The 18,062-nt window shown below is 31.5% G+C and overlaps 1 protein-coding gene across 6 annotated transcripts in view; it reads right to left on the bottom strand.

Annotated features, from left to right (window-relative positions):
* RAP1GDS1 (Rap1 GTPase-GDP dissociation stimulator 1) overlaps positions 1-18,062 on the bottom strand; it is a 161,464-nt gene that overhangs the window by 41,415 nt on the left and 101,987 nt on the right. For 4 of the 6 annotated variants that reach the window (XM_036914067.2, XM_036914066.2, XM_057502466.1 and 1 more), the window contains 2 exons: positions 12,896-13,042; positions 242-370 (listed from right to left, as the gene is read on the bottom strand). In XM_036914067.2, the coding sequence (XP_036769962.2) occupies positions 242-370; positions 12,896-13,042 (276 nt within the window). The remainder of the gene's footprint in view (positions 1-241; positions 371-12,895; positions 13,043-18,062) is intronic. The other 2 variants (XM_036914070.2, XM_036914069.2) reach the window with 1 other exon arrangement.

Here is an 18,062-nt window from a genome sequence, read left to right as displayed (position 1 = left end):
ACACAGTGTAAACTTTAAACCTCACCACATAAAACAATTAGGGAAGCAAAGTAGCTTCAGTTTTAAATAATACAAACATAAGATATAATTGGGTCTTTATTCAAATATTGAAGCAAAGGTACAATGCTTAAAAAAAAAACTAATATTATCTAAATGGATTTCTAGGTTATTAATATCTAAACGAAAATTTATTATAAGTACATCAATAAGTTAATTACATTGTGGTTCATGAATTACTTACCAAGTTCTGCTAAATTACCAAATGCAACAAGACACATTTCTGTAAGGGCTGCATTTTGGCAGTGGATGCCCAATAATTTCACTAAAGTAGGGATAACACCCATATTGATAAGCTGAGCCTGTAGGGAATCTGCGAAACAAACAAACAAACAAGAAGGATTTATGTATCAAAAGGACATTAGTAAGATGAAAACACCTCTTATTTTCCCTAGTGCAAACTTGATACTGTTTTAATTAAAGTAAGGCAATTTTAAGTCGATTCATGTAATTGTCTTGAAAAAATTTTAATGTTAGTCCAGAAGAGTTGAGTTTTAAACCTTTTCAATGATTAAAAGAAATTTACAGTAAAAATAATTCAAATAATATGTATATCAAATCACTAATTTTTTTAAAACCAGGTCTTACACCTTTACAGAGCAGGATTTAGAGATATGTAAATAATGAAACAATACCATTGTTATTTAAGTGAAAATGTTAGACAAAGTAACATTCACATTACAGGAAATTGTAGAGTATATGAAAAGCGTAAGAAGAAAAAAGAAAGGTCAATGAAGACGCCAGAGATAAGACAAAAACCTTAGAAGTTCTTAAAAACAGTTGCTTCATAATAAACAATGAAAAGTATACATATAATACACAAAAATTATTGTTTGATGGTTTGCAGCACAGTGTTCTTTGAAGACTGCTAGGAAGGAAACTAGTTTTAAAAAGGAAAGAAATGGGTTAAAATATTTTTCATTTCAAAGTTTTATTTAGTAACAGTGACAATCATCATAATAATGAAAGGAAGTTTTGGCTTGAAAGGTGAGAAGAATGAAGTCAATATTGCTCTGTCATCACTGCTTGCCTTCATTTTCTAAGAAACTAACTGGTTTTAAGGTATTTGATAAGCCTTAGATTTCTAGCTCTTCATGAAGAATGATAGTAGAATACCTGTATCAAGTGTAAAGTAAATAAATCAGAATGAAAACCAAAAGTACTGCCTCTCAGGATAAGCTAAGGAAAAGACATAAATATACGCCTATGTAAAACACTATTACTGTTAATAGCTAATTCATCCACAGATATAAGAATTTTTTGTTTTTGTTGTTTCTTTTAAAAATTATATGGTATTTTCAAACTAACAATCTTCTCCAAATTCTTTTGCAATACCTATTAGTAATCTAAAGCTATAAATCTGTTTATTACAAAACACCTTCTCTTCATAGCATGCATCCCTTGACAGTTTGCTTACCATTCACTTTATCATTCTTTATAGTTCTTAACCTAGAGATATGAGATGGTTGGGTGATTTATCAGAAAAGAACATAAAGGCAAGGTTAAGCTGTGTCATATTCTAATGATTAATTGCTAGTGGTCTCTGTAGATAATTTTTCCTACTTTTAGGGTGAAGTATGAGGAGCTAGCCAAAGGAGCTTTTATACAAAACTGATGAGTAATTATGGATAGCACCTGGTTCAGTTTTGGGAGTACATCTATACTAGAAAGGGGCCCACTACTAAAACAATAGAAAACATGCCTGAGAAAAAGGGAAATTTGCATTTAGAGTTCAAATAGTCTAAAACAATTTCAAATCCTAAAATGGAATCATGAAATCTGTTCTAAAAGGAGATAGAAATAAAATAATATATTCAACTAAATGATTTATTTTTATGTTTTTTATGTCACATATTTTTTCCTAACTGTACAATTCAGCAATTAATTAATGGTTTGTCAAACTTATAGGCAAAGTACTTTTGTTATAGGGTGTGATATTATACCTATGTGTTATATTGGCAGAATACTTGTATTTCGGTTATAGTATTATAAAGATAATGCACTAAGATAATTTTCCAAATTAGAAATTATTTTGATTACTTACCAGTAGATAGAGTTCCTTATTATTGGATCACTTCTGCAGATCCTTGTTCTTTAGCAGAATTTTTAACTTTAATTAATTAATTTATTCATTCTGACTACCTCTTCAATTACTGCAGAGCTGTTGAATCATTAAATTTTAGGTACATAAGTGTGAGCACTAGCGCATGCATTGAGTGTGAGTCAAACTCCACTATATGTTTGCATATATGTAAGCATCACACACCCCCTCAGTACTGTTGGTACTAGTTATAAAAATCCAACAGTCCAGGGATATCATAGGAAAAACAAATTTTAGAAGAAGATAACTCAATAGAATGCCACTTAGAAGAGGACGTTCACATTCTCCTTTCCATATGGCATCTCTACGACTTTCTTGGACTGCTTTCACATAATGAGTTTTGGTTGTCAGGGAACGAGGGACAAAAATTAAGAAAGTTGTAGAGAATTTCATAAAATCTTTGGCATGCAAATTGAAGCAGTAGTATTTGAAATTGTGGTAGATCAGGAGAAAAAATAGCATAACCCAATAGCATATGGTATGAATCGCCATAATTCATGAAAATCACGTTGCTTTGTGAAATGTGTTTTAAAGCTACCCAGGAGCCAAATTAATTGTATATTCACACACAGCACACATACCACACACAAGTAAAGAGAAAAATATACAGATCCATGGACAGACTCATTTTGGATACCTGGGGTGCTTTCTATTATATCCACTTCTAAGACACGAACTAAAACAAAAATTATATTTAAATAACTCTAAAGTCTGTTCATACCAATTACAGGCAAGTTATTCTCCTTGGATAGTAAAGGCTGAGAAGATGGAAAACAACCTAACTCGAACAGACTGATATAAATTTTCATTTCAAGATAAACAGTCATCCTAGAACATGGTTCTCAAAGTGGGGTCCCCAAGACCCTTTCAGACACAAAGTCAAAACTACTTCTATAAAAATGCCAAGATTTTATTTGCCTTTTTATTATATTGACAGTTGCACTGATGGTTCAAAAACAGCAGTACATAAAACTGCTGGGGCTTTAGTATGAATCCAATAAAATGGTACCAAATTGTATTAATACCCGTTATATTGTACACCATCGCACACTCACAGTAAAATAAATGCTATCCTTCTTAGCAATTGTTTTTAATTTTGAGGATGTTTTTCATAAAAATGCTACATGTTAACATATAATGTTTTTATTTTAAAATGCAATACTAAATTTAATTGTCTCCATTTTAATTTCTAATACAGTAAATACTGATAGATACAACTCACATGTGTGTGTATAAACAAAAGTTCTTTGAGGTCTTCAGTAATCTTTAAGTGTCCAAAAGCCTGGAGACGAAAAGTTTAAGAACCACTATGAAAGACTCCTAATTTTTATAGGAGATAGATGGGGAAAAAAAAAGGGAAGAAGATTTAAAATTCAATGATACACTTGGTAGACGTGATGGAAAAAAAATTAAAAGCATGGTAGGAATCCTAGATTTTGGTGCTCAGATATTTTGAGCAAAATTACATTAATTAAGCATCTAAACATCTCATTTTGCTTATGTGAATAGAAACTCTACTTAAGACTAGAAGAATATTCCATATTGGGTCTAATTGCCATTTCATTTACAATTTATTATGTTATCAATCAGTAGGTTTTCTATTGGGGGGTGGAAACGTAGGGGGCCTATGTGTATGGAATAAATTAATATTAATTCTTATTGATGGAAGCAAATAATTAAATTTAATCACTTTTTTCTTAATGCTCAAAGAAAGCTTGTGAATGGACTTCACAACAGAGCAGCTGACACTGATATCATGAATGGTAATCAGGAGTATGACTTGTAAAACAAAGACTACTTGGAAGAAATTCTTAGAACTAGAAGTAGTTCACATTCCCTAGGTACATTTGAAAGAGTACATGAAACAATGCAAGACTGAGACTTTGTGCATCCTTCAATGAATACCAGCAATTTCAGGGGAAGTTTATCAACACACATGATTCACAAAAATGCAACCCAGGCCCATACATAGCAAACACTTATGTGTGAAAGACAGCACAATGTTATAAACGTCTGAAGAAGTTTTTTAAATTGCTAACACACATCACAAATACTGACCAAAATACAGAATTACAAAATTATAATATCCAAATAACACAGGCCCTACATGATCTATGGGGAGGAAGAGGAAGAAAGGCACTGAGGGGGTGCAATACAGATGCATATACAAGGAGATATAAGGCAATCAACGCATGCGCTGGTGTGAACACTTACCTACCTACATTTGAATTTCAATGGTTCCAAGTTCTTCAGGTCACACTCATGGAAACTCCAAAGAATGGAGATCTGGAGAGAAGATCTCAAGTTGAAGAACCTTTTTCCCCCTGAGTTTTAAGTTTAATGTTTAAAACATTGCTATAGATAGATTACAGGTCCAGAACAGTATGCCAAGAATTCCAGTAACTCATCTGAAGTTATGTTGATCAATTACTCTAATAGGTTTCTTAAGAAGATTATAACATGTTTATCTTATTCCTAAAGCCTCTATAGACAATGTGAAATTTTATTTAGCTTATTGGCAAATAGAACTTAATGATGAAACTGTCAAAATAAGACACATGTACAATTCAAAATGCACAGCTCTGCATTAGTATGTATATATAGTATATATATTATTCATAATATAAAGACTACAATATTCCTATTTACAGGCTTGCATAAAAACCCATCTATAATCAAATGAATTATATACACTTGAAACAATAAAAATAAGCAAATATAAACCTTGAGAAGTTATAATACAAATTGGATAAAAACAATTAAAGGATAATACAGACTGAAGAAAATTACCCTTGATTTAATGGCACATTTAGATTTTCAAAAAAGGATATAAAAATTAAAAATTGGAAAGGATGTAATTCATAGTGAAGCAGAACTTTTGAGTTTAAGCAAGTTGTAGCTCTATTATAGTATTGAAAAGTAAATCGACTTAAATACAGCTACCAAGATGATTTATGGTTTAAAAATTTATACATGTGCAGGTACAAGACTTCCTTTTGAGATTTTGAGATACTTATTACTTAATATCTCTGATCAGGAAAGTAGAGAACTTTTATTCTTAAACTAGTGTTGAAAATTTAAAACTAAAAATATTTACACATTTAAGATTAACTTCAATTATTTTAAAAGCCTTCCTTATAGGAAACATGCACTACATGTTCTGCACCCAGATTACCCCTATAATTAAAACCCCAAGATATACATTTCAATGACAAAGAGAAATTTCAAAGGAAAAAAAGAAGACAATCAAGATTCAATAGTGTTAAGAATGTTGGAAGTTTAAAATTTCCCTTTTATAAAAGTTCTAGAAATAAATGACAAAATTACATGAGTGAATATAAGTAAAACAACAGTAACAAAAAACCCAAAGTAAAAAGCACAAGCAAAAGAAAAATGTTTTAGTATTAAGAGGCCCCCCTGTTTACTGTTCTCAATCCAATTTCACCGAGAGTGATCACATCTGAGCCTATTAGATAATTATTTCCCCTAGACCTAGTCCAGATTATTCATTACAAATCAACCCTTGTTATAACAAATACTGCTACAAAGGGCATTTCTACAGATACCTCTACTCTGATGAAAGAAAACTCTATGCTTTCATCTCAGAAAGCAAGTGGTCTTTTAAAGGTTAAAACTGTTTTGTTTTGTTTTGTTTTAAGAAGACTACAGCAAGCTGTTGCTTAAGCAGCTCTTATTACAAGAAATAAATCCAGTATCTACTCTTATATGGTATTGCTGAGAGAAAGGCCATATCTATAGTAAGTGTACTTAAACCTAAATTTTTGTATACCAAATTAAGCTAAATGCCAGGTTAATTTATATTACAAGTATATATTACAAATATATGTGTTCAAAAACATAAAAATTCTTTGTTTTACAAAAGGATGTGCTGGCTTTAAAAAAACAAATATTAACAGTTACTTGGGAGCATTACTAGGATAAAGTTTTTATACTTTAAAAATTACATAGAAGTTATTTGTAACACACAAACTGTGTTAACAGAAACATCTAATAACCAAAAGATTTTGATTCCGAGCCAAGACCCATTTTTCAAACAGTATTTAACTTAAAATTTTTCAGTAAACAAAATATAGGCAGTTTGGTTATTTTACTTGTATTTAGAATATAGGATTGTATTTACTTGTATTTAGATTTTCCTTGTAGTTAGAAAACAGGATTACAAATTTTCATACAAGTTAATGTACATGATACTTTTCTACTTGAGTTTATCTCTGAATAGATATTTTAAGTAGTTTAAAGTAAGATGCACTTAAATTTGAGCAAAATCCATTATTCATCTCTGGCTTTAGCCTCAGCTTTTGGGAGGCCACGTGCCTGAATGCTTGCTTCAGTGTCATTTCTGGCACCTAAAAACTTGTGCATGATCAATAATCATGTGCTTGATAGCATCATATTTCAGTAGGTACAGTAACATCAACAGGCATAAAAACAAGGCCTGAGCTTTCAGTTTTACTGTTACTATCTAGAATATTCATTTTCAAATACAGGTAAGCATTCCATGTACAGAGAACATCTCCTTATATGCTCCATATGTTGAAATTCTGTCAGTTGAAATGTAAATGTACATTGTAATATTAAAACATGGCAATAACTAAAGAGCATGAAAAGTATACAAATGTAAAAATTAAAGAAAGGCAGAATAACAGATTAGAGTATCTAATTTCTCCTGTAATTTATGACGTAAAATAAATGTTAGGGGCTGTCTTTAATTTCTGGCTACTTATTTCCATTCAGTCCAATGAGTCTTTCAAGAAAAAGTTATTTGGGATTCTTTATATCTTGTGATGATGAGTTAATACCAGAAAGCCCACTCTGCCACCTCAAATTTCACTACAGGAAAATCTGGAAAATAATTCTCAGTAACATCTCTGATTACTCAATTTCAATCCAGACATAAAGCAAATAGAGAAAAACATGTTAGAGAATGAGGAACCACAAACATATTTTGTTACTCTACTGCCCTCAGTTAAAATTGGATATTTATTCAGTATCACAATACTACATGCACTACTATGATTACAGGAACAAACTAGAAATTGACATACTAAGAAAGTATATCTGCAATATAATTCCAAACTTTAAATCATTAACAAAAAAACTATAATAATCATTTCACTTTAGTAATAAAATTACAGACCCTTGCATTCAGAAGTTCATTGTATAATGGCCAAAGCTGAATACTAGAGCCTATATTTGACCATGTGGAATTAAGCCTAAATATGCATTTAGTGCACCTCTAAAAGCCAAATTCTTAGCCTATGCATTAAGTAACAACATTATTATAGTAAGCATTTAGGAGGATTATGATGAAATGCTAACCTATGTAACTGGTCAAATTTAATAGGTAGAATTAGCAAGAGATGTAAGAACAACTAAATGCTCTGTTCTTCAGTAAAACAACTTGTTTAAAATTACATTTGTATCAGAATTTCGTGAATGCAACTTGCTTCAGCAAACTGAATAGAAAGCTCTGTTGAACAAACAGTAAAAATTCAGCAATTTTTACAGAGAAAATTTTTTTTATAACAGTTAGTATATAAACAACTCTGGTATTTATTTTTAAAGCCTGAAAAATACATAGCTGCATACTAAAAGACTTTTAACACATTTTTTGACACACTAGAGTACTTTGATTTGATAAACTGGGCTTCAAAAGTTGTGAACTTAAAAGTACATAACCTGTGAATTTTTAAATTGAGAAAAAAATGAGCAGAAAATATATTGAAAATGGTATATTGGGAAATTAATATAATTAAGGAAGAAATGATTTGTAAAGCTAAAATTTTATATTTTGAATTGTTCTTTAACCTTAGAATAAAGTAAAAAGGTTTTATTATTTAGTATTTAGGAAATACATGGAATTATTTATTAGCTTGGACTCCTTACTCCTGCAAAACAAATCATTTTCTAAACATCTAACATTCAGGAATTGTCCCCTTTCTTACCTGTAATAAAGTAATACCAAAACATAAGGATAAACAAGGAGCTCAGGCCAAAGTACCTTCTAGTTTTTAATCAGGATTTTTCCTTATTAATGTCTAATATTCCTATTTTAAGTGTGATGAAAATGAAGTATGCCAAATTGCTGGACTGAGTTCATTTGGAAAATGAAAAGTATGACTAGAATTGTGAAACTGTTGCTGTTTCATATTGAAATTTTTGCTATTTCAAATGGAAGAAGCAGCTAAAAGTAATTTGGGACCTTTAGAGGAGAGAAAATACTTTATAGGCCTATTTTAAACAGCTGAATTTAAGAACCAGGCTTAATACTTAAATTCCATTGTTAACCTTTAGTGACACACCCCATGAGTGGCATTTCCTAAATCACACAGATGGCCTCCCTCTAGCTACAACTGAGTTACTATGTCTATGAGCAAATAAATGTGAAAATTATCATGAAAGTATCCCAGAGAGATTTTAAGAACTTAAAAAAAAAATTAGCCTTTCAGTAACACAGAATTATTAGTAGCGAAAAATCAGCTGTTTATAAAATCATGTATGTATACATATACATTTCTATGATATATATTAGGTCACATGAAGAAGCCAGTCCTAGACCATGTATATCATGTTAGTCATTTTAGAAGGAAACTAACTTGCCCCTGATGGCATGCGTATTTCCTCTACTTTTCCCTCTTACGGCATAACTTATGTAAACCAAATAGCTTCAGTCTTTGCTTTAATGCTTATCATCAATAATTTTCTTAAGAGTTGTAACAGATTTCTCCCTATATTTTGTATCTCCAGCAAAGGTGTATTAAGAAAATAAACTCTCAATTACAGAGTCTTCTAAGAGATATTTGTTGATTAATAACAGTTACTTGTAATAAAATGAAAATGGTGATCACCAATAAGTGACTCAACTAGGTATATATTATGGTGTTTTGCTTTAGATTACTGGTTTCTGTTCAAACTGCAATCAACTTTCAAGTACACATGTGCAGATTTATTAAATTTGTGGATCACCAATGGTAAATTTCTAACCACAGACCCAGTACTGTTGATATCAGGGTGTTTTCAATACTACTTTCTGCTACTGCCATGTATGTGAATTAGGGATTATAAACTAATAGAGTAGGCAAAAGTTTAAATGCTTCTAATTAACTTAATGAAGAAAATGCATTCCAATAGCATTCTTTTTCCTAGTACTGACTGTTAATTAAAAAACTTTACACAGTGCTAAGTATCCAGAAAAGTTAATCAATAAATATTTTCCAAACTGCTACTATATGCTAACATGGTGTGTTATATCTGAAAACAGCTGGATATCTGCACACAATTTTTAGTCTGCAATGTCTTTTTGTAATAGGTAACAAAAGCTAGGGAAAAAAAAGATATGCAATAAACCAATGAGATAAAAATGTCCACAGTAGTAGATTTAAGTTCCTTGTTTATAGAATAACTAAGACCAAAGTTGAAACTAGATGAAGAATATATAGGAAGCTTTGTGCATTTCTTTAAACTGAATGTCAAATCTTCAACATGTTTTTCTTTTAACAATTGTCAAATATTCAGACTATGTGAGGGGGGAGGGCACAGAATTGAAGAGTGCTTTTTCACCATGTGAAAAACAGGTATGATTTTTCCCCAAAGGATCAATTTCAAACAAGTTTTACCAGACAAAAAGTTTCATCTTACTCTATTTAAACATGATTTTATTTATACAGTATTATTATGACTTGTGTGCCTAAGCAACTAAGACTTTTTCTATTCAGACATTCCACACTTACTTGTCTGAGTATAAAATGTTCTAATTGCTTCACCTATGGGGAATCAAAAGAATATATCCAGCTCATAGCTTAAAAGTATACAGTCTTGAGCTGTTTGAAAAGTTTTAAAACTCATGAACCTTGAGTTTTATACAGTTTTATCAAAGGGTACAAAAATACCTTTACTGAGTAAGTATTTTCATAATGTATGTCTTACATGTGTTTAGGACATTTGTTTTATTCCCTATTTAAAGGATTTTAAAACTGGTTATGCTCAGAATTGTCCACACACTATATGGGCAGGAATCAAACTTGTCTCAATCTGGTGTCAATCCACTTTGAGGACTAATGAACAATTTGAAAATTTTCTCATCATGAGAATTATGTTGGTGGGTCTTTGTGACCATTTTCATACTTTATGATGAATAATTCCTTAATTAGGAATAAGGCTTAATTTATTGGTTCCAAGAGTAGATTCATAATTCTGCTAGAGTAACAAGGAGGTATTTATTACTCAACTGTTCTACTTAGAAATGAGCAGAGGCTTATGTACTGAAATTTAATAGAAAATACATTAAAAAGGAACTTTATTTATCAGTGCTAATAAAAAGTACCTCCTGCATTTCAAAAAGCTTTGTTGTTTTTTGTCTCAGTGACTCATTTTGGTAGACAGGATCAATACAAATTGTCTCAAGTAAGCCAAGATGACCTAATGTTTAAGCTGGAAAGTCTTCAAACATACATTTTAAGAAAAAGAGTAAGTAAATAATGGACACAACAACAAAGAGGCTTAATAATTATGCAAAACAAAATAGGATATAATCTAGGTTAAGGAGCATTAAGAAAAAAAAGAATTGCGAACTACAATCCCCATGACAGACAAATGTCAAAAGCAGCAGAGAAAAGAAGACAGATAGAAGTTTGGCATTTGTTTCCTTAAAATAATAAAGATAACTTTACTTCTATTTTATCTAATAAGTTCTGAAAGCTGCATTCAAATTGTAGTTTTTAGAATGAACAAAAACACCAGTGCTCCAATAATGTCCTGAGAAAAGTTAATATAGTTTTCCAAAGTATCTAAGTTATTTCTTGGGAATACTTACATTTTAGGGGAGAAAAAACAAAACCCTATTCTTTAAAAAGGAATGTATTATCCATTTGACTGTGTGTTCTGCATGTTGTCATCATTACCCTCCCAGGACACTTCTCTATACATTGTGATACCCTATTAAAGGGACTCAATCACAGTCTCCTTTCATCTAGAACTAGTGATGTTCCTGAAGACCATTTGGCCACCTGATAAGCTTTTGTGCAGATTTCTGAACAACAGCTTCTGCAAAGGACAAACAACTGGTCTAGAAGTGTAACAGGACTAATTCTGTTATATCTGAAGTTGCTATTATAAATTCATGACTAGTTTCTTTCATTTACCTTTCTAAACCACCCTCCCCTTAGCAAATGTCCCCTTTTTCAAGTGTCTAAGCCTAAATGAAGTTGAAGAGAAAGGAAGCAACATGAACAATTGGCCAATGATTTCTTAGTGCACTTCAGATACCTGTGTGCATTATGGTCAAATTACAATTATTTAGGAATTAGCTATTCCTTTCATGGATTACCCAGACCCTGTCATTTGTTTCTCCTGGTTATATTTAGGTCATTTTCTCTTACAAAATTATTCCACCAGAGGTCAAGAAAAAGAGGTAACTGACCCTATAAAGACTATCATTTGTTAGTAGCTCAAAGTTAATAGGCAAGCCATTTGACAAAAATTATTTTATTATTATTATTATGGATAATTTTGATTCAGAGTTTTAAAACTGATGTCCCTTGGAGAGGATGTGGCCTGAGGACACATTCTGTTTAGCTTGTACAGTGCTAAAAAAAACAAAAAAACAAAAAAAAGCAAATGTAACCCAACATTTAAAAAACAGATGTCACATTAAAAGCTAGACTTCTCCTTTAACCCTAAATGAAAATATCTGGCAGATACTGGCTAAACAGCCATATAGAAACAAAGTAGTGGCTCTCCCCTTTCAATGAGACAAGGGCTTCAGTCCCCTCCCTTTGCTGTTGTCATTAATACCAAAGCCAAATGTCAGTAGCCATTTGTCACCAATGTTTATCTTATTTTTAAAATTACTGCGAATATTTCTTTGGACTCAGGACTACCAAAAGTGAAAAAATGAAAAACATGGCTAAAGGGCTGTGTGTTTCTAGAAAACATGAAAGTAAAGAATACTGCATGTTCAATATACAAATAAAATGTCTCTGTCAAAGAATACAACTTAAAATGCCATTAAGAACAAACCACAGAAAGACTTTATGTTACATTCTAGGAATCTACCAGAATTTGAGTGTTTGATCCATACAGCAACTCATTTAAGATGAAAACTAAATCAATTTTTTTTGGATATTTAAAAGTATAAAAAAGCATCCATACCACTTAATTACCAACCACATGGGCTATCTGAAAACTGTTGACATGTCATTTGTTGCTAGATTCTAAGAATGTTTTACAGAGCAAAAAAAAACTTGTTTATATAAGTATTCATTAAATTTCTAAATCAGATTATCTGCAATTGCTTTGAACTTTTTATTTTTCTATGGCTAGATTTTGTTAAAAGATTTTTAAAATTCTTACAAGTAAGTCTAACATCTAGATAAAATAATTTTACTTATGTAAGCAGTGTTTTATGTTTTAAAGCTGCTTCTATTTTGAATTCTTTATTTTTAAAATGTTGATAGCAAGAACTCTTAAAACCATACCACTGTTGTTTTTAGCTTTTGGTATTAACATGGGCAATCCTTCAAAAACTCACCCCATTTAGTAAATCAAACCATTTTGTATTTTTGAAACATTGTAATTTAATGCTGGCTAATTATTAATTTTATAAGCCACTTATGAATTCTTTGTTCATAATTTTAAAGATATTTTTGGTTTGTAGTTTAGTAATGATGATTTTTAATTCTTCCCCCAGAGATAAAGCAAGTTTTCAATTTTGTTTACCATTCTCATTGCTATAGTTCATCAGCATGCCACAAAAGACAGTCAAGAGCTTCTCACTGGCGGGGTCTGTTATACTGCACAGTGACCTTAAATGGTCAACTACAATCTGTGCACCACCTGCTTGGCCAACTGCACTTCTGCCCTCATCTGTAAAACAAAGAGTTAAATTAAAAATAAAAGAAAAAAGAAAGGTACCTTACAATTTCAAATACAAAACGTAACAGTGTTATTCCTTATTTTGTGAGTAAGTAGAAAATAAACCTAAGCAGGGCATTAAATATGTCTTTTTGGAAAAACAAAACAAAACAAAACAAATAAACATGGAAATGGGGGTGGGATGGGGAAAAGAGACAAAAGAGACAATCACTTTTTAAGAGAAAAAAGATTATTCTCATTGGCATCATATAGGAGCTTAAAGAACTTCTTTGTGTCTGAGGAATTTATGACTGCGACATTGTGAATTTTTTCACGCCTTTTTCACAAATGACAATTCTGTTTAAGAGGAAAAAATAGGAATTAATATTTTCTTGGAGTTATCTTTTCTCAGCTTGGAAACCACTATGCCCTTCTATTAGTGGTTTTCCAAGTCAGCCATTATCAAAGAAAACTCTGCAGCACAGTATAATTCTAAATCATATTATGTAACTCCTAAATATTAGCACTAGGGTCTTTTTAATGGCATTTTCTACAGTCCATCGTATGTTCACTTTTTCAATTCTTGGTAGTTTGCGTTCCACTTTTCTTTATTCTCTCCATTTTAGAGCACACCAGGATACTTCAACATTGCAACCAGTGGTCAAATGATGGTCAGACATACCTTCTGTCATGTGTACCTCACGTTACACAGAACAGATGTTATTCAACTGTTGGAACATAAATAGCTTTAGAATACTTTCTAAGCCTTGAATATAGGAATGGGAAGAGAAGAAAGAACATCTGTCTTCCTAAATCTGACTTCCTTACACAAAATGCCTGATGCTACAAGAGTGTTGTCAAATACAAATTTGGGAGCCACAACTGTGAGCCACATATATAATTTAAATTTACTAGTGACCAAGTTGAAAATAAAAGTAATGGGCAAAAAACTAATTTCAGTAATATATTTTATTCAATCCAATATATCTAAAAAATCAACATCACAACATGCAATCAACATACAAATTATTAGTGAAATATTTTACAACCTCTTCATGTAATAAATCTTTGAAACCCAAGTATATTTTACATTTACAGTGGCATGTCACTTCAGACTAGCCACATTTCAACTGCTCAATAGCCAAACCTGGCTAGTGGCTAACATACTGGACAGTGCATTTATAGATGCATAACAAAGGATCAAAGAATTGGATCACAAAGGAATTTAGCTCTGAAGTTAGTAAATAACAGATTTTCATTTTCCTAATAAAAGAAATGAAACTAAGGCCATATCTTTAAAATCACTGCAGAATTATATTAGACAATGAAGCGATATATTTCATTTCTTATGTTTTATATACACACACATACAACTTATATAGAGGGGCCTCATAAATACTAGCTACATAATTTTGAAAAACTTACAGGAAACCCACACTAAAATGAAACAAAATAGTTCTGTTCACTTAGTTTTGTGCCTATTCCACTTAGCTTTACTATTTTGTTACACAGATGCAGAACAGGACCCTATGCTAATCAGCTAATAAGATAACAGAAAATTCTTAATTGTTAGGGCAATTAGTCAAATAAGCCAGCCAAGAACACTGGTCATAATCTCATTTAGAAATCTAATTTCCCAAGTTTTATTTTCCAATAAGTATAAATTGTCTAAATTGTTGGGTGATTTATATATAGGTGATGTCAGAGAAACTGAACAATTAGACTTACAAATCTAAATGTTCAGTCCTTCAATAACGTGAACATACAGTATACTTCAGCCTGAATTGCAAAGCTCAAATAGTTTTTCATTCTAATTACTGAATAAACATGGGCTTTCAAAACATAAACTGCATATTGCCTAAGACTTAGAAATCTTAGAGAATAGCTAAAGTAAGCCTTAATTTCATATGCTAGGAAACTAAGGCTTAGAAACTATGTGGATGGAGGCTGTTCACAATGAATTTTAAAAGCCAAGCTGGCTTCCTATCAACAGCTATTCAATATACAAAACCCTCAATAACTCAATAAATTTTAATACAAATCTATTCAACAAATGTGTTCATCAAATTTAGTAATGCAACAAATAACATAACTACATTTAGAAGCTTTGCTTGTTTTTTGAACCTTATTTGAATAGAATCACGTTGCATTTTTTTGTGCCTACCTTCTTATACTCAACATTACGTTTGTGAAATCCATCCACTCTTGACAAACAGGTTTCCAAAGCCAGTGAACTCCCCCAAGCCATGTGTGAGTTCCTGTTGCTTCTATCCCTTCACTAGCACTTAGGAATTATCTAATTTTTAAAGTTTAGGCAATCTAATGAGTGCGGTTGAATCTGTTCTAGAATATACAGGAGTGGGTGTTTGCCAGCAGTCCATTTTTCTGTACAATCAATAAGGCAGTTAGTTTGGTATAAGAATATAGAACATGTACATGGAAAAAAAAAACCCAACCAAAACAGTTCAATGTAAGGAAGGGGAGAAAGGGAGAAAGGAAGGAGGAGAGAGAGAGGAAAAGAGAAACAGATATTTTATAGATGTCAGAACTTGAAAGAAAAAAATGGAAAGAGAAACAAGTAGTGAGTAGAAATTGGCTATCAAGCCTATGTAAGAGTTTGACTGTATAGGCACAATTCTGAAAGTGTTTTATATCACTGCTTATAGAAGAGCCTTGCAATAATATCAGCAAATATACTGTCATCATTTCTACCACCACCAGTTTTCAAAAAAGAGAGATTAGAAGGCTCACATCTTTGAAAAGACTAAAGAGGAAAACTGGGGTGGCAGCATTGTGTTGGATGTAGGAAGTCCATAATCTGCAACAGCAAATTGTATCTAAAATTAAGTTTTCAAAATACAAATATATCTTTAAAGTTAAAAGCTTAAAACAATATTCATGTAAATTTCCACTTTGTGGCTTAAACACCACCCTTTTCATACTCCTCAGAAATTCTTAGTATCAAATACAAATTTAAAAATCTACTTTAAAAAATGTGTGCCTACATACATATTGGATATTAGTTTTCCTCCCACCCTCTGTGTATAATAACGGGATTCTTGTTCCTTATGCACCCATCTGCTCAAAATACTTATTTCCTAAGAGAAGTAATAATCCTTTGTGACATCAGGAATGGTTACTGTGGTGATGACTTTAATGCAGCACCTCAGATAATTACGACTACATGAGAGAAACAAACAGGAAGAGCTGATCATACATAACACTTCATCTAAATTCTGTTAAAAATATTGAGAAACATGACAAAAGTATATCGTGTAGAGAAACTGTTGAATAAATTGTCATTTGTGTGTACAAAGAAGTTTGGGCAAATAAAAAGTTCACCTTTAACATTCTAAAGGGTCATGGATTTGCGCACAGTCTTGCTCTGTTTTCTATAAAAGGACCCTGCACATAATGCTCAGCCAAGTGTTAATGATGCCAGCTGCACACAGGGCATACACACCACAGTAAGTGTGGGAGTGTTTGGTGTAATTAAAGACAGACCAGGCAGTAAAGTTACAAAGACTTTTTAAGGTGCTGATGGCCAAAATAAAAGGGCATTGAGCAGTAGATACAAATGACTTTTACTGTAAATGTACTTTAGAAATAATACTATGGTAAGTGAATTTAATAAAAAATTATAAATCATATTTCTTCTTATATTTCAACTCAGACTTCACTTAAAGAAATTCTGATGACTAATTATCAGCATTCTAAACTAAAACTTGGGAAATCTGAATTCTAATTAAATGTTTCCTCAATAAACACTAAAAAAAAGTATATTGCCTTTGCCTTTCAGTTCAGCAAGACAATGGCACTGTCTTAATACCAAATGAGAATCTATTTTTGAAGATTCATTTCTGAAAAGCTCTTTGGTATCTTCCCCCCCAAAAATATTTTTGAGTATCCATGAACTTAATAAATATTAAGACCAATCTATATTATACAATATATTGTCCAAAATGCCCACTAAACAAAGAGAAGTCGATAGACAAAATCTGTTTCACATATAATTGGTTAGGAACTTAAAGGTGATAGAACAATAACACAATACTCATATCCATATCAAAACTCAGAGAGTCACAAATCCATTCCATTCTGAGAGTGGGGAATTTCTAAAGCTACTAAGAAATGTGCTTTAAGTAACAATATTTAGAAGCATAGCAAAGAATGAACAAATAACACAATTTTTCTTTAACATTGTAAAATAATAGGCCTCGTAAGTATGGACAAACTTTTGAATTGTGCTTTATACTCTTTACACACATTCCTGTTACAGTACCCATGATAACCCATCCAAATAGTTACAGCTTTCTAAAGCCCCTCTCTTTACCAACTTCTGTATTCTTAACAGAAACCATGCTTCCTACTTCACCGTGAAAACAGAAGACATTAGATACAATCTTCCTCACTTCTTCACCCTCTCCACTATTAGATATAGGAGTAAATGCATCTTTTCCCAATCACTTTAAGTATTTCATATTGTACTTTAAATTCAGTTATCACTAATTAAGGGTAAAAAAAAATAAACTGAGATGATTTCTTTTCAATAAAAGGTAAGGATTTTCTCTTTAAATAAAGCTGCAGACATGTCATAAACTACAGTAGAACATGTAATAATGAAATCCTGGGACTAGTCCTGGTTATTAGAGTGGGAATTAGAATTTGCTACCTAACATTTGAAATGCTACATTAAGAAGTAAAATAAGGTAAGGTAAAAGTTTTTAATATTAAAAAAAATTGTAATGTTACTGAGGTAATGACTTATAAGCATATGGTCTCTAAATTTGGGTTTTTTTTAAGTTTGACCATAAGAAAGCCTCTTAACCTCTGTTAATGTCAGTTTCCTAATCTGGAAAAGGGGGAAGCTGGAAGTCTACTGAACTTTTTAGCTCTGACACTCCTATTCATTTCTATTCTAACTGCCATTTCTACTAGGTCTGTGTGCACACAGGAGGTACTTGAAAAAAGCTTTAAAAAAACCCCACACATTAAAAAAAAAACCTTGAATCTTGCTGTTTTAACTTTCTAA

Source organism: Manis pentadactyla, chromosome 5 (genome assembly GCF_030020395.1).
Source record: "Manis pentadactyla isolate mManPen7 chromosome 5, mManPen7.hap1, whole genome shotgun sequence".
Classification (NCBI taxonomy): Eukaryota; Metazoa; Chordata; class Mammalia; order Pholidota; family Manidae; genus Manis; species Manis pentadactyla.
This window is presented reverse-complemented; position numbering and strand designations above follow the sequence as displayed.